Source organism: Emericellopsis atlantica (genome assembly GCF_019669845.1).
Source record: "Emericellopsis atlantica unplaced genomic scaffold F5Z01scaffold_62, whole genome shotgun sequence".
In the NCBI taxonomy this organism is placed as follows: domain Eukaryota; kingdom Fungi; phylum Ascomycota; class Sordariomycetes; order Hypocreales; family Bionectriaceae; genus Emericellopsis; species Emericellopsis atlantica.
In genome coordinates this window covers 29,652-45,072 of record NW_025764764.1, presented here as the reverse complement: position 1 = coordinate 45,072, position 15,421 = coordinate 29,652, and the positions used below count along the sequence as shown (strand labels likewise).

General features: G+C 57.1%; 6 protein-coding genes across 6 annotated transcripts; 3 read left to right on the top strand and 3 right to left on the bottom strand.

Moving 5' to 3' along the window:
- Positions 1-820: 820 nt before the first annotated feature.
- Positions 821-2,744, bottom strand: F5Z01DRAFT_495041 (uncharacterized protein). The gene is made up of 3 exons (XM_046260228.1): positions 2,046-2,744; positions 1,404-1,993; positions 821-1,354 (listed from the first exon to the last, which is right to left on the bottom strand). Exons 1-3 carry the CDS (start codon positions 2,610-2,612, stop codon positions 1,003-1,005), a joined length of 1,509 nt encoding a protein of 502 aa, XP_046113466.1. The 5' UTR covers positions 2,613-2,744; the 3' UTR covers positions 821-1,002.
- Positions 2,745-3,064: 320 nt separating this feature from the next.
- F5Z01DRAFT_684538 (mitochondrial ribosomal protein L37-domain-containing protein) lies at positions 3,065-4,829 on the top strand (the record flags this gene model as incomplete). Its single annotated transcript, XM_046265939.1, has 6 exons — positions 3,065-3,290; positions 3,352-3,501; positions 4,019-4,020; positions 4,122-4,126; positions 4,148-4,488; positions 4,573-4,829. The coding sequence occupies 6 exons, from the start codon at positions 3,065-3,067 to the stop codon at positions 4,827-4,829; spliced, it is 981 nt and encodes a 326-aa protein (XP_046113465.1).
- Positions 4,830-4,833: 4 nt separating this feature from the next.
- F5Z01DRAFT_495109 (uncharacterized protein) lies at positions 4,834-6,451 on the bottom strand. Its single transcript, XM_046260229.1, has one exon. The coding sequence runs from the start codon at positions 6,354-6,356 to the stop codon at positions 5,112-5,114; it is 1,245 nt and encodes a 414-aa protein (XP_046113464.1). The 5' UTR covers positions 6,357-6,451; the 3' UTR covers positions 4,834-5,111.
- A 1,075-nt stretch (positions 6,452-7,526) lies between these two features.
- Positions 7,527-8,780, top strand: F5Z01DRAFT_631542 (uncharacterized protein; the record flags this gene model as incomplete). The annotated part of the gene is made up of 1 exon (XM_046261796.1): positions 7,527-8,780. One exon carries the CDS (start codon positions 7,527-7,529, stop codon positions 8,778-8,780), a length of 1,254 nt encoding a protein of 417 aa, XP_046113463.1.
- A 392-nt stretch (positions 8,781-9,172) lies between these two features.
- Positions 9,173-10,973, top strand: F5Z01DRAFT_631533 (major facilitator superfamily domain-containing protein; the record flags this gene model as incomplete). The annotated part of the gene is made up of 4 exons (XM_046261794.1): positions 9,173-9,608; positions 9,660-9,813; positions 9,863-10,299; positions 10,357-10,973. The coding sequence occupies 4 exons, from the start codon at positions 9,173-9,175 to the stop codon at positions 10,971-10,973; spliced, it is 1,644 nt and encodes a 547-aa protein (XP_046113462.1).
- Positions 10,974-12,660: 1,687 nt separating this feature from the next.
- F5Z01DRAFT_494984 (uncharacterized protein) lies at positions 12,661-15,402 on the bottom strand. Its single transcript, XM_046260227.1, has 3 exons — positions 14,994-15,402; positions 14,585-14,905; positions 12,661-14,524 (listed from the first exon to the last, which is right to left on the bottom strand). Exons 1-3 carry the CDS (start codon positions 15,248-15,250, stop codon positions 12,775-12,777), a joined length of 2,328 nt encoding a protein of 775 aa, XP_046113461.1. The 5' UTR covers positions 15,251-15,402; the 3' UTR covers positions 12,661-12,774.
- Between the last annotated feature and the right edge of the window lie 19 nt (positions 15,403-15,421).

Sequence of the window (15,421 nt, the reverse complement as noted above, 5' to 3'; positions counted from 1 at the left end):
CGTAGGATTTGCACCAAAGCTAGCTGGATTTAAACGACATGCAGACTTAGCGCCTTTAGCGTCAACGCATAACTTTTGAACTCGTCCTCCGTAGGAGGCGGCGATTAGATTGATAAGATTAGATCTTAGAATCACCATCGCGGTGGGACGCAGGGTCTTTGCAAACATCTCAGAAAAAGACGCATGGCGGGTCACGTCCCACTGATGGGCAAATAGCGTGACTCCGAGTTCGGCGAACGTCCAGCCTTTGGGGACAGAATGCAGATATTGCGTGATTGATGCTGGATGTAGGATCAAGTCCACATAACATGTTGCGTCGCGATGAGGTTGGAGATGTGATGGGTGGAACACATTCAAAAAAGACGTAAAAAGTTAAGTGAAATCTTGTATGAAATGTATTCTAAAATAGCAGACACTTTTCCGTCCAAACGCCGTGACCGTGCATGAATCTACTGACTATCGTACCAAGCATCAACAATGCATTATACTCACCAAAGAAAGTATCGTCATATGACTGGAAATCCTATGGGTTGGTGGGAGGACATTACAGGGCAGTGGGTGAGGAAGGGTAAATCTTCAGGCAGAACACGAAAAAGCCCCCAGAAGCTCGCTTCAAACAGATGCGTTTCGGAACGTTGAAAAGCCCCCAGAACCCTCATCAGTCTTTGTGCCGCGAACACATTGGCCAGTCCTTGCTAGGACTGGCCAACTGTTTTGCCATCAAATCCCTCAGAAGCCAACTGGTATAGATCAAGACGCCAAGGTCTTTGATGTGAGCCCACTGTATCAAAAAGCCATCAGGTGCGCGCGCCTTGCATGACAAGGCGTCGGCCACAAGCCCTCGGTCCACGATGAAAGCCCTCAGGTACATCCGACGTCGCGAAGACGACGACGAAATGTTCTCAAGCCCACAGCAAGCGAAGAACCGGCCCCACTGATAAAGCCCTCGGTGCCCCTCACATGTTCGCTCCCACAGAGTATACATGCATAGCTTCCCATCCTTTAGTCAAAGGTGACCTTGGTGCCGGAGAAGCCACCACGACCACCGAAGCCGCCACGGCTTCCACCACGGCCACGACCACCCCGGTCGCCAAAGCCACCACGTCCGCCACGGCCTCCGCCGCGACCACCGCCACCACGACCACCACCGAAGCCACCACCACCGCGGCCACCACCGAAGCCACCACGACCACCGCCGCTCTGGGGAGGACGCTGGCTGGCAAAGTCAAGACGCACGCTACGCGACATGCGTCCGTTGCCAATGGAAGCGCCGTTCATCTCAGAGAAGGCAGTCTTGGCGTCTTCCACGGAGCTGAAGCTCACGTAGCCGAAGCCCTTGGGGTTACCGGAGTCACTGGGTCAGGTTAGCACATGGTCAATCTAAAGAAAGTTGTGCAACGTACGGATCGGTAGGCAGGCGGATGCTGGTAGGCTCAGCAGCCTCGCTGAAGAAGGCACGGACGGCGTCCTGGTCGACGTCAAAGGGCAGGTTGCCGACGAACAGGGTGTCCGACTCGGGGCTGACGCTGTCGCCGTGCTTCTGGGCGCGGTCGGCGGCGCGCGACTGGGGGTTGGCGTCGGCGGGCTTGGCGTTGGCGTAGTCGAGGTTGATGGCGCGGTTGTCAATCATCTGGCCCTGCATGGCCTCGTAGGCCTTGGTGCAGGCCTCGGGCGTCTCAAAGTCGACGTAGCCGAAGCCCTTGCTGCGGTTGTTGTTCATGCGGTCGGTGACGACGCGGGCGCCGCTGAGACCCTCAAACTCGGAGAAGGCCTGGTAGAGCATGTCGTCGTCGACACCCCAGCTAAGGCTGCCGGCGAAGAGAGTGGTGGGGGCGTTCTCGTCGACCTTGGCCTTCTTGGTGGTGGTGTCCTCTTCATCCTCAGCCTTGCGCTTCTTGGAGGGAGCGGCCTTGGTCTCCTCAGCCTCATCTGAGCTGTCGGCAGAGTCGTCGCTATCGTCACTGTCGTCCTCAGAGTCCTCATCAGACTCGGCCTGGGACATGTTAGCAATGGGCCTTGGAATGAGCGGGCGATGATGTACTGACCTTCTTGGCCTCAGCCTTAGCGGCAGGCTTGGCGGCCTCTTCGTCGTCGTCGCTCGAGTCAGAGTCATCCGAGTCCTCCTCGTCGTCGTCCTCAGAGTCATCGTCAGACGACTCCTCCTTCTTGGCGGCAGGCTTGGCCTTGGCGGCAGCAGCACCGTTGACCTTCTTGGCAGCGGGCTTCTCCTCCTCCTCCTCCTCCTCCTCCTCGGACGAGTCGTCAGAGTCGGAATCTTCCTCAGACGAGGACTCCTCCTTCTTGGCAGGGGCCTTCTTGCCGTTGGTCTTGGCAGCAGGCTTCTTGGTCTCCGCCTCAGACTCGGAAGAGTCAGAGCTATCAGAGGCGTCAGAGTCCTCCTCCTCCTCAGACTCGGAAGAGGAAGACTCGGGCTCGACAACCTTCTTCTTCTTGCTGGACTTCTTCTCCTCCTTCACAATGTTTTTGGCGGAAGCCTTGGCAGCGTCCTTGGACTTGACCTTGGTATCTTGCGAGACCTTGGTGACGCCGCCGTTCTTAACAGCCTTGGAAGGGGCAGCAGCCGCCTTCTTGCTTTCCTTAACCTTGCCCATTGTGATGGTTTGTGTGTGATTGGGGGTATATAGAAGAGGGTGAAAATGAAGGGGGTTTTCTGCGACGGGGAAAGAAGCAGAAAAAAAGTGCGATGCAAGAGAACAAGAAAAACTTCAGCTCTGCTCTCGTCTTAAGTGTGGGTGGTTGGGGGTCTTTTGGGGGTCCAGCCTGACGGCAAAAAAATCCCTGATTTTTTCTTTGCGACGACTTTTTTTTTTGCCCGCCTGCGCCGTGGTGGGGCTTTCCCGAAGGCGGTGAACACTGATGCGGAGGGTACGTACCGCGAGGCTGCCGCTTTGGCGCCTGAGCAATCAGGACGCAACAATTGGTCCCGGCGGCGGCTGTGAGCGCTGCCCTTCTGACGACAAGCGCAGGTACCATAGCACCACCAACTGCGACCAGACGACTTCCACCCATCCAATTGAAGCCGACGCCCTCACGAATCGACATCATGCCTACTCCCGAGTCCGAGAACTTCAAGTCGATGAAGCCCAAGGTCGCCCCCACCTTCAATGGCGTGGACTTTAGCGACCCCAAGGCCTTCAAGGCGGCCGAAGATGCCATCATCCGCGAGCAATGGGTCGGCGCCATGATGGTCCGTCTTGTTGGCGAGGAGATGAACAAGTGCTATATGCGTGAGGGTGTCAACCACCTCGAGAACTGCGGGCACCTACGAGGTAGGCAGCATTGGGACCTGCCATGCGGATAACACACAGACAGGCTAACGCGCCTGGACAGAACGTTACCTCCAGCTCCTGGCTGCGAACAAGATCAAGGGCACCAAGTTCCAACAACAAAACTACATGTCAAAGCAAGACGAGGCGGTCGACCTGGAGGCCAAGGTCCACCCCATCAACAGGATCGCTCAGCTCCAGGAGGACCCCAAGGGTGCGAGGCCCTAGGGGACTGGGATGACGGAGACGAAAGGACACGGCACTTGGAGGCAGGAATCGCCGGCTGCACCACAAAACGCTGGTAGCTGAGGCAACATGTACATAGAAGGCGACATTCTCCGGTGGAGAGAGGAAGTCAATGCATTGGGGCTGGCCGATGCCATGTACAGTCATTTAGAAGAGCATATGACATGTAAATCCTCATCCATCAAGCAGCGACTTGTGCTGCGACGGCTTTCATCACTTGAGCAGGGCATCCAGGTTTGCGAGTGCGTGGAACAATTCATCGACTTTTGGCTCACCATGCTTTGAAAGCTCGAGCGATCTCGTGACAGTGACAGGATGAGCTTCTAATCAAAGGTCGCATTCCAATTCTTTCTCGCTTGCTCAATGCAGCCTATCCCAACTGATATGAGACACAGACCAGACAAAGACATTAGAGAAACTGTCTACTAAAGGGTGCCTCATCCGAGTCCTCATCGTGTCGTGCATCTGCAAATGTCAGAACGAAGCTGTTCGTCCAAGACCCACCAAGATCGCGCGAACCCCCTGTGATTGGCCGCGGGCCACGCGACTCCCAAACGCCCAAAAACTTCAAATTACCATCGACCACAGAGCTCGTCCATCTGAACAACCCATAGATCCGCCACGATGCTCTGCACACGGTGTCTGCGCACTGCGCTTCCCTCGCAAAACGCCCTGCGAACGGCCACCCGCTACATCTCCACCTCGCGACCCTTCCTGAGCGAAGCAGCACCGCCACTATCGACGCCGATATCATCCCCCGGCGATGCAGCGCCCTCGGCCGCCCCCAAGATCTCCTCTTGCCCCGAGGGCACGGTGATGAAGGGCCTCAACTACCTGAAGAACGGACAGGACCCTGTCGCGATGAAGGACGAGGAGTACCCGGCCTGGCTATGGGAGTGTCTCGAGGTGACGCAGAAGACGGGGGCAGGCGAAGAGGATCTGGATGACGAGTTCTGTACGTGCTCTTCACACCCCGTGGCAGGGCCGAGACATGCGGATCTGCCTCTTTCACATGATGGGTAGTGCTAACAATACACAGCCAAGTCCAAGAAGAAGCGCAAGCAGGCTATGAAGCGCAAGCGTGAAATCGACGAGAAGCTCCTGGCCGAGGGCAACTTTGAGGCGCTCGAGCCCAAGGTGCCGCTGCAGCACCAGTCGGTCAACCTGCCCGGCAAGGAGGGCGGTTCCACAGAGGAGAACCTGGCGGCGAAGAAGGCGAGAGACGAGCTGATGAGGGCCATGAGGGTCGAAAGGAAGTCCAAGATCAAGGAGCGCAACTACCTCCAGTCCATGTAAAAGAGGAGGAGTCGAAGGAAGCGCTGTACGATGTATACCGGTCGGACTGTATTATTTATTTGTATACTTGGGTAGAGGGCGCACCATGGCATTGCGTCGCTGAAAAATCAAGTCCTTTTTTTGCTTGCCTCTCCAGAACGAGTTGAAAGTGGTAAAAGGTTTGCTACTGATTCTATACTGAACGTGCTCAATTGCAGGAACGCTATACGCCTATCTGCCAGACTCTCGTACACTTCGTGAACGAGCCACGCTTCTGTCCCTCCCGCCCTCGCGTCTCCTTTCCTAGTTGTAGGCGCTCAGATCTAGAGGGACACTGCTGCCTCGTCCCGCTCGGTACTTCTTTGGTCGGTTGACGTATTCCCTCGGCTTTGGCAGAAGGCTCTCGTCTTTAAAGTGCCACCTCGAATCGGTGATTGCGATTCTAGAGCCAGAACCACCACCACCACCGCTGGGACTCGGAGAATGGCCTTGCGGTGAAGGGCTGGGCGATTTGGACCCGTTGGCTGTGAGCGTGAACATGCTAGGGTCCAACATGGCTTGACGCAAGGAGGACCCCCGAGCTCTCGTCGGTGCCGCCTCAGGGGGTGGGGAGCTTGGCTTGGGTGGTGCTGGCGCCGCGGATGGCGGCGGTGGAGGTGGTGCGGGTGGTGCCGCGCTCGGGGCTGGCGAGGAGGAAGACTGGCCCGCCGCGCGGATCGCTGCCTGGGCAGCAAGTGTAGCCCCCGACTGTGACGATGCTGGTGGCGGAGGCGGCGGCGGCGGTTGCGCTCGAGGCGAGGGGGCAGCAGCAGGTGGCGGAGGCGGAGGAGCAGGAGGCAGTGACGGCGCCGAAGAGGGAGGAGGCGGTGGTGGAGCTGGAGGTGCCGAAGGCGCAGATGCTGCTGGGGGCGGAGGGGGAGGTGCAGCGGGCGTCGAGGCTGAGGATGTGGTTGAGAGATTGGACGGCTTGCGTGACGTTGGCAGCGGAGGAGGTTTCTTGCCAATGGGCGGTGGCGGTGGCTTCTTTCCCGTGGGCGGTTTGGGAACCTCTTTCAGTAGTCCAGGAGGAGCAGGAGGCCGACCTCCCGGTATGGCGGGCGCGGCGCTTGCTGGAGGTCGAGGAGCGGAGGCTGTGGGTGGTTTGGGCGCCGACAGCGTCGATTCACCAGGGTCCGACAAGTATGATGAGTCTTGGTCCCTGCCTGTGTCGATACCTCCCCTCTTCTTCAGCTTGGGCATGCCTCCCGCGAACAAGCCCCCCAGCTGTGGTGCGGCGTCCATGGTCGGAGCCGATGACTGTCCTTGGTCGCTGTTGCTCCTTGCTCGGTTCCCAGGCACAGGCGGTGCGAGTCCCCCAGGCGGTGCTGGCGCGCCCATGCCTGGCACAGGAGGCGCGCCTCCTACCGGTGGTCCCCCTCCTCCGCCTCCTGATGATCCGCCGACTATAGGCGCTGAACGGTCGTTGGTAACAGCCTTTTTCAATGATTTGCCTTTGTGGATGTCGGAGAGAAGGGCGCCCTGGATACTGTTAGAACTGCGCAAGGCCATTCATGCCTGGAGTTCACTCACTCTGCCCGCACCACCGGGTGGTGGTGGTCCTCGTGGTAGATTGCCAGGAGGAGGAGGCGGCGGCGGCGGACCTCCCGCTCCTGGCATTGGTGGTGGTGGTGGAGGTGGAGGCGGCATTGTGATTTAGGTATGTCGAGGCTCAAGAGGATTGAAGAATTGAGGGCGAAGCCATGCGGGACAGATGTCCAGGCAGTCTCGAGCGCGTGGCAGTCAACGACAAGGCGCCTGTGGGCTGCAGCCTTGGCCAAGCGTTGGTTGGGCTGTGGAAGTCTGACGGTCTGCTATTCGTCAGGGCGCTCGCTACTCGAATGCCGCAATTGTTGCTGGATCGTAAAGGCGAGCTATTGTTGACGAGTTTCGGAGTTAATGCTGTCGCTCTACGGGCGAAATACTCTTTGGTAAGGTATGGTTGCTGGAGCTGTCGTGTGCAGTTTCGTCATCCTGCTTGTCTGTCTGCGCCATCTGGCTGACTGTGCACAACGTGGTCGTCGTTCTCATAGGTGCCCCGCCCTGCTGCAGCGCCCACAGGTCGACAGAATTTCTGGCGGACTGTCTAGATAGGGTCAAATATATGTACTTATCCCAGAGACCTCCAATCATCTGTACTTCAGAATTGAATAAGTCTGATAGGTATTTATGTAGAATTTAGTACCATTATGTAGATTTTTGAGACTCAAAACTCCTTACGGACGCTGAACCTGCGGGCTCAAGATCTCGACGCTATCTACACGGTCCTCAGCAATTCCGGCAGTCCCCACTGCAGCTGGGTCTCTCAAGTCAGGTAGACAGAAATCCGACTGGACTGATCAGTTAGATTGAAAGACTTCTGGTATAAGTCTCTAACCCCATTAACTTTATAATGACACGAAAGTTGCTTCTGCTGTATTGAAAACTAATTTAGAGTATGCTCAAGAGATTTTATTGGTATTTAGGCATTGACTCATTGTATGAGGCCCTCAAAAGTCCTTCTGCTCTAACAGTGAGCACCACCAATTAATGGCACCCTGCCCATGTGGATACCAGTTCCCCTGCAACGCCTTCACGTTCAAGTCCAGGACGGATCGCCAAAAAGTTGGGGACTCGATTGCGCAGCAAAGACCAGGCTACCGACCACAGTCTCGCGACTTTGAGGCTCGCCAAAGCGCAGTCATGCGTCGCACGAATCCCCAGAAGCTAGGCTCGCTATGCCAGCAATGCTCGGCCATTCCACCACAGACTGCTCGACAGCCACTCGCTCTGCGCGTCCTACGTGCCCAGCCCGCGATACATGCTTCGAACAGGCCTTCACGAGTGTTCATGAAGAGATGGGCCTCGACATCGACGACCAACCCCCAAGCTGCATCGACACCGCAGCCGCCAGTGCCAGCTCCTGACGCTGCGTCCGCGATTGAGGTATCCAAGCCGCCTCGCGAAGTCGCCCAAGGAGTCGACAGAGCCGTCCACGACTTCATCAGCCTCGTGGAAACCCAAGGGCCTGACAAGAGCGCGGCAGCGAAAGCCCTGCAGACATGTCTCCGCGCCGCAACGAGTATACATCCTCACCTGAAAAGGGTGCGCAGCCAACAGCCGGCCTCGCGGCTGGCAGCTCTGGCCATGGAGCGTCGTGGCACGGCACCCGCCCCGGACACGGAGCTCATGAACGCCAACCTGCGCATATCCATGGCTGCGCACGCCATTGTCGCGCATCCCAACGTGGAGATGACGCAAAACCTGCTGGAACTCTATGTCCACACGCAAGCCCACCTGGGGCGGCCCGAGTCGCTGCCCGCGGTACTCGAGCTCTATGCCCACAAAGATAAGCCGGTGCTCAAGGACGGCAAGGTTACATATGTACCGCAGAACCCAAACAGGGCTGACAAGGCCATTGAGAAGGGGGTTGCCGACATTGCCCTGCAGACGGCCATTGACGCGAAGCACCTTGATGCCGCGCTTGGCATTACGGAGGCGGCGTTTTGCGTCAAGGCTTTCAAGCGCCAAAAGCTGATCAAGCAGGGCGCCGGCCCCTTCATGGCGCTCGCATCCCTCCCCTTTGGCATCTTGGGTCTCGGCACAGCATATGCACACTACTGGCAAAACACAATGGACGTGATCACGGCGACGGCCATTGGTGTCTCTGCCATTTCGGGCTACTTCTTTGTCGTGGGAGGACTGGGTATTATTGCGAAGCTCAGCGCCAAGGACCAGATGAGGCGTGTGACCTGGCTGCCCGGTACGCCGCTGCGCTACCGCTGGATTAGAGAGGAGGAGCGCGAGGCACTAGACAAGATATCGTGCGCGTGGGGGTTTAAAGAGACGTGGCGACATGGCGAGGAGACAGGCCCAGAGTGGGAAGGCCTGCGCGAGCACATGGGCTATCGGCAGATGATTCTCGACCGTGTGGAATTCATGGAGGGAATGAACTAGACGAGCGAGCGCGACTGGCTTTCTCATTCGTCGATATGTAAGTACTTATATTAGCTTGGATGTACAACAGGGTTAAATGCAAGCGGCTGGTCAAAGGTTATTTCTTGTCCACGGCAGGGCGAGCAACGTCTGGTTCTTTACCTGTATTGTTTTGACTCAGGGGCGACCCATGCCGTAAGTTTGGGTCCGCCATGTTTCTTCACGGAAAGTTTCCACGAGTCTTGGGACTTTGGCTCAACAAGCACGCCATAACTGACTACTACTACAACGCGAGAAGACGTCGCAGCTTATCTTACCGAGTAACCCGAACTTATATAACAGTGTATCCCCTGCTCTGTCGCTCTGTATTCCTCGCAAAGTATAGACGTTTCGCAGCCATGGCTCAAAAAGGAATGGCTACCACTGGACCACCGACCTTCGACGCAGAGGCTGCTCGAGCCTCTGCCACAAAAGTCGCCTCTGGAGAGAAGAGGCAGCCAGGCCCCTCGGGCAAGCTGAACTCTGTCATCGAAACAACTGAGCGTCCCGTATCCGCGCTTAGCGACACTGCTGGTCGAGTCTCAACACTCGATGGCATCCGCGTTGTTGGCCTGACCGAAGACGACGAGGTCTTCTACAAGGGTTTCACGGCTGCTCAGCGACGCAGAGTTCGTCTCAAGACGGACGTGCGATTGCTTCCCGTGCTCTGCATCTTGTATCTTTTTGCGCAGTTGGACCGCGGCAACATTGGCAATGCGAGGATCGAGGGTTTCCAAAAGGATCTGCACATGACTGAAAAGCAGTGGAACATTGTTCTGGCGGTGTTCTTCTTGCCATACTTCATCCTTGGTACGTGGACTGAGTGTCCTGCGATGCGCAGGCTTGGCTAACTGTCGGCAGAGGTGCCCAGCAACATGTTCCTGAAGACCCTGAAGAGACCATCGCTCTACATCTCGGGCCTCGTCCTGGCTTGGGGAGCGGTGATGACTTGTCACGGTGTCCTCAAGGACTTTGGCGGAGCCGTTGCGCTGCGCCTGCTCCTCGGTGCATTCGAGTAAGACAACAACCAACCTGGTGAAGTGTACACACACTGACAATGACAGATCCGGCTTCTTCCCTGCTGCCATGTTCATCTGCTCACAATGGTACCCCCGTCAGTTTGTCGCCTTTCGCATGTCCATCTTTATGGCCGTAGCATCCGTTTCGGGCGCCTTCTCTGGTGTCCTGGCTGCTGCCATCTCCACCATGGGAGGCGTTGGAGGCCTGAAGTCCTGGCAATGGATCTTCCTCATTGAGGGCGGCGTCACCATCCTGCTAGGTGTGTTGACGACCGTGGTGCTGGTTGACTCACCCAGGACTTCGAAGTGGCTCACTGAGGACGAAAAGCGCTACCTCGAACTGATGAGTTTCATCCGCGACAATGGCAGTGCTAGGGTTGAGGGTGGACCAACAGTTTGGGATGACCTGAAGAGCATCACAACCGACTGGCGGTACTGGACCCTTGGACTGGTGTTGCACAATGTTGGTGCTTGTGGCCTCGGTACGTTCCCTGCTCAATGAATGTGCGTGTTCAACAATGATCTCATATAGTATACAGGACTCAAGTTCGCCGTGCCCACCATCATCAAGGGACTCGGCTGGAGCCGTCAGCACTCGCAGCTCCTCAGCGCAGTGCCTTACATTGCCGGCACATGCTCCGCTCTGGCTGTGTCGTTCTTTTCCGACCGCTGCTCCGTGCGTTCGCCCTTTGTGCTGCTCTGTCTGTCCAGCATCGGGCTCGGCTACATGATCTTGTTGATTGTAGCCGTCTGCGTCGGCAAATCGACTCCCGGCGTCCTGGTCGGCATGTCCCTCGTTACCTCCGGTGTCTTCCCCATGGCCCCCCTCTGCGGCTCTTGGGTGTCGAACAACTTTGGCACGCCAGCCCGTCGCGCGGTTGGCATTGCCTTCATCATGGCGGTGGGTAGCATTGGCGGGCTCACTGGCAGCTTCGTCTACGACTACAAAGACGCACCGGGATTCTTCATGGCTTTCGGTGTCTGCCTGGGCTTGGCTGTCGTTGCCATCCTCATGGTGTTGGTGCTTATCTGGTCGTACCTGCGCTCCAATGCAGAGCGTGTCGGGGTGACAGAAGAGCAGGTCAGGAGTGAGTATTCCGACAAGGAGCTGATGGAGCTGGGGGACAAGTCACCCCTTTTCCGATACACTCTCTAAGGGGAACAACGCGCACAGCGCAGCCCCAACCCAGCAGCGGCAACTCAAGAAGCGATAATGGAGTTGCTAGCTTAATGTCATCAGTCTACACAATATGGATACTGGTAGGTATCCCGGGTTTAGTTAGTAGTTTTAGTGAAACTATAATAGGTCTTCCAGCAGCGTCTGACCATACATGGTCGGACGGGTCTGCGAGCCAACTGTCAAATTGACGGAAATTTCCTCACCTATCTTCCCTTGCAGTGGCTAAACCATGGGCAAGCTGTTGTTCTCTCCGCTCCTGGGCAAATTTGAAAGGCTTGAGCTTAAGCTGAACTGCTTACCAGCGAACAAGGACGACAAAGACAGAAAGCGCTCAATGTGCCTGCTCACGTGCTTTTGCTTTCTGTCCTTGCCTTTTGCGTCCAGAAGAGAATTTGCTCCTGTTCAAAAGATGCAGGCTAGTTTGTTCTCGCTTTGCTTTGCTTCGCCATAGAATGTTCGTCGTTAATGAGGATGCGCACGCCCTTTTCGCCACCATCTCGTTGTACTTTGTGTGTTTGCGTCGACATTGGACTGTTCTAGCTAGAGAAATTTCGTAGTACCAGCTTCCAGATTTGTTCGTGTGTTCAAATGACCACGTCATGTTATCTGTTCGACATGACGCACTGCTGTTTGGCCGTGTGTGGTCGCGAACCCCTTTTCGCCCACGTTCGTTTCCATCACATCGCCATTCAACTACGAACAGCAGTCAACAGACGTATCTAAGTAGCATAAATATCTCTACATCTCTGGTTCAATAAAAAATCCTTTCGATTTCCTCATCAAACTCATCCATTCAACACAACTACACACAACCAGTGGCCAGCCTCCAATCCAGCCTATACACAAGCTATCTTCTACAGACGATATCCGCGATCAAAACCATCTATTGCCAAAGCAAGATCAACATGTCTGATTACGCCAATGGTCAACGTGGTTACTCCAACCGCCACATGCCCTCAACGCCCACCACCTTTGACGAGATGGGTATCCAGCACATGTCTGCCGCCGAAGAAGCAGCCTTGAGCCGAAAGCCTTCTCTCGCCCGCCGCCTCACTCGTCGCATGACTGATGGCGGTCGGCAGAAGGCGGGCAAGGCCAAGCTCGTCAAGGAGGCTCGTCCAGCCTCCCCAGCGCCCGCTCGCCCGTCTTCCACGGGCCGTTCCACGCCTGGTTCTGACCCTCTGCTTAGCCAGACTAGTAAGTCTGGCTCTCTCAGCCGTGCCGAGACCATTGCTGATAAAACGATCCAGCGTGACAACCGCAAGGGCAAGTTCTACTGCCGCCATGCGTGGGAGTCGGGTTGTCGCTGCGAGAACCGTGCGCGCAAGGAGGGCGACGTGTGCTTCAAGTGCAACGATGGTGCTTGCGCCTTTTGGCACCCATGAGTGAGCGTCGTGGACTATGCTGAGTTTGAGCAGATGGCAAGGGAGGAGGAGTTTTGATTTCGGCTGGTCCGAATTTATAGAAAACCTGGAATAATTAAATAAACAAAGGGGGGAGTTCCACCTGGAACCTCCCCAGTAAAAACAAAAGAAAAGAAGAATCTCCATTTGTGAATGACGGCATGATTACAAGTGATGGTCTAGATACTCTCACATTACTGACGATTCGGTCGTCCTACATGCTTTAGGCTCTCTGTGAAAGGACGCGCATCGCAATGCCATGGTATGCTGAACACGCTAAACAGACAAGAGAAAGAAAAGAAAAGAAACGGCCCTTTGATGCTCCCTCATTCATACGGCCTCTCCTGCTTCCATCCATAAGGCATCGGCCAAACTTAGCTCGTGACTCTCCTGACCCACAGCGTGCCGGTCTCGTAGTTCGCCTCGCGCTCCTGACGCTTGTACGCACGGTGCAGTTTCAAGCCCAGCTCATACTCCTGCCTCTGCACCTCTGCCAGCTCCTCGCGAAGAGCCTCGACCTTTTTCTTCTCCTCCTCGCGCTTGCGCAGCACCTCGTGGCTAGCCAAGAGTCGGTCGGCGGGCATGAGCTCCGTCATCTTCTTGATGCTCCGGTTGATGTTGTTGCGTCGATGGGCCAGCGCCTCGAGTTTGGTGTTGAGCAGCACGACGCGGTCCTTGGTGTCGACCATTTCTGGTGGCGCCGGGGGCAGATCCTTGCTCGTCGACATGATGGACATGGGCCGCCCGTCTGTCTTGTCGTGCGCGATGCTCCGTGGCGTGCTGGCATGGTCGGACGTGGTGGCCGACTTGAGCGAAATCACCAGGGGTTCGTGCGGTACCGTCTGCGGGCTGTCTCGTCCGGGGACGGGTCTCCTACGATCCATCACGGAAGACGCCGGCTCGGGGACAGGTGGCACTTGCTCCTCGTTGGAGCGTCGAGAGGTCGCGTCGTTCGCAGCTGTAGCGTACGTGGTGGTGCTGAATCGCGACGGGGGCTGCGTCCAGGAGTCCTCCAGTAGCGGGGGAGTAGACGTGATCTGATGCGGCGAGGCAGTCAGGGTCGGCTGCTCTGGCTGTGTTGAGTAGACTGAGCTGGAGATGGACGGGTGGACGACGTGCGCTGGGCTGTTGGCAGCGTTGGGCGGGGGCTTACGCTTGATGGCCTTGTCCGGGTTGGGAATCGTTAGTCGAGGGGGATGGGGCGAGACCCGAATCCGTGGCGGGGAATCGGGTGCCTCTATTATGGAGGAAGATATGTCCATGCCTGGTTCGTTTGTTATGGTGGTGGTGGTGGCGTTTACAGCTGCGACGTTGCCTGTCGCAGACTCGTTTGCGGCGGAGGCCCGGCCGTGGGGTTGAGGTGGTACCTGGCTGTGGCGATGGGGCATGAACTTTCGAAAGGCTGCCATTTTAGATGAGCCATGCGCCATGTCGTGCGCCTGTTGACTTTGCCGTGCAGGCTGATGAGCATGCTGCCCCTGTGCGCGCGCATCCCTCGCCCGCTCTGCCCGCTTGCTGCTCTTGGGCGGTACCTGCAACGGCGGCGCACTGGTGTTGTCCTGGACAGGCTTGACGACAGTCTCCCTACCGCTGGCGCCGTGCCATGCTGGTCTGTTCTCGATGGGCTCCGTCTTTCCCTTCCCCAGCTGCTGGCGCACGCGCTGGCCTAGCGAAGGCGGGTGGTTCCTCGAGCGCTGGCCGAGCTGGGCCGTTACGGTGGTCGTCATGCCGTACATGTGCGCTTCGTCGCGGGGTTCGGTGCTCTCTGGTCGAGGATGCATTTGGTCGGTAGGATCCTCCCATCCGACGGCGTTGCGCGATGTGCGCCCCGATGCTATAGGAGGGGTCCCAGCCCTCAGGTGCGTGTCGCGGTTTGCTCGCGGTCTTGGAGCCACTGCATCAGCGTCGCTCAGCTTCTGCTGCTGCCTTTTCATCGTGGGAATACTGCTGGACGGGTGTTGAGCACTGGAACGACGAGCGGGCGTGGGTGCTGTTGGGGAGGCGGCAGCAGCAGCAGCAGCAGCAGGGTGCTGCGCCAGTGGGTTGGGCCCCTTTGTGAAATACTGTCGAGACACATCTGCGTCATCCTCCTCCATTGGCGAGACATTCATGTCATTGTAGTGCCTGGTATCACAAGTCAGTCAGGGAGGGTGCATTCCGACCAATGCTTCTCTTGAGCCTTACGGGCTGTCCTCTGGGCTCAGCTCAGGGGAGCTTGGCAACGACACTCCATCTGTATTGATCGCCCTTTGCTGCTGCTGTGGTTCATGCTGTGTGTAATACAGGCTCGCCATTTCGTCGCTCCCGGGTTGCCTCTTGTCGCAATGATCGTCGCTCACCACCAGTTTTGGTACGGCAGCGTCGCCGTTGACAGGTGGAGGGGGTACCGGCAGGACACTCTGGCGCCACTCTGAGGTTCGTGGGAATTGTCGCGGTCGAGGCGCAGCTTCTGGTGTCGACGAAGAGGCGGAGCTTGGTCTGTTATTTTCGGGCGCGTCAGCACCCCTTCATTCAGTCTCGTGGTTGGTCGAAAAGCTCATCGCTCCATCAGGGAATCCGGAGCGATTGGGGAGAAAGGCTCTCTCTCACTCACAGGTACTCGCGCGAAGCGAGAGGCGAGTCGCTTGAGCTGGGCACAGCCTTGCCCTGTTGAATCTCGAAGCGATGGGGTCGGTTGCCGGCTTCAGCAGATGTTGCAAGGCGCTTAATTCGATCCTCGAATCTGTCCTGCCAGAACTGGCTGTCGGGGTCGTCTCGCGCCTTGGTGGTGGTAGTAGTAGTGGTGGTGGTAGTGGTCGTGGTGGTGGTATGAGTGGCCGCTGGTGATTGTCTGGAGAGTCGGTGCCACATTGTCGCGGGAGCGTCTGGCCGGCAGCGGCATGCGCGACATGATATGGACCGCGGATTCTCGATAAATAATCAGACCTCCCAGACGAGACGATTCAATTCGTTTCCTAGCCAAGTTGGAGGGGCACTTGTCGGCTCAACTCTGGTGGCGTGCATGACCCAACGGCGCGAGCT

What these genes read in the sequence shown, in the direction of transcription:
- F5Z01DRAFT_495041 (XM_046260228.1), bottom strand. Translation starts at nt 2,612, where the DNA reads ATGGGCAAGGTTAAGGAAAGCAAGAAGGCGGCTGCTGCCCCTTCCAAG. An exon ending in CTAAGGCTGAGGCCAAGAAG is followed by an intron (nt 1,994 to 2,045) that starts GTCAGTACATCA and finishes AACATGTCCCAG; the next exon opens with GCCGAGTCTGATGAGGACTC. An exon ending in ATCCGCCTGCCTACCGATCC is followed by an intron (nt 1,355 to 1,403) that starts GTACGTTGCACA and finishes AACCTGACCCAG; the next exon opens with TGACTCCGGTAACCCCAAGG.
- F5Z01DRAFT_495109 (XM_046260229.1), bottom strand. Translation starts at nt 6,356, where the DNA reads ATGGCCTTGCGCAGTTCTAACAGTATCCAGGGCGCCCTTCTCTCCGAC.
- F5Z01DRAFT_494984 (XM_046260227.1), bottom strand. Translation starts at nt 15,250, where the DNA reads ATGTGGCACCGACTCTCCAGACAATCACCAGCGGCCACTCATACCACC. An exon ending in CTCGCTTCGCGCGAGTACCT is followed by an intron (nt 14,906 to 14,993) that starts GTGAGTGAGAGA and finishes GACTGAATGAAG; the next exon opens with GGGTGCTGACGCGCCCGAAA. An exon ending in CTGAGCCCAGAGGACAGCCC is followed by an intron (nt 14,525 to 14,584) that starts GTAAGGCTCAAG and finishes TTGTGATACCAG; the next exon opens with GCACTACAATGACATGAATG.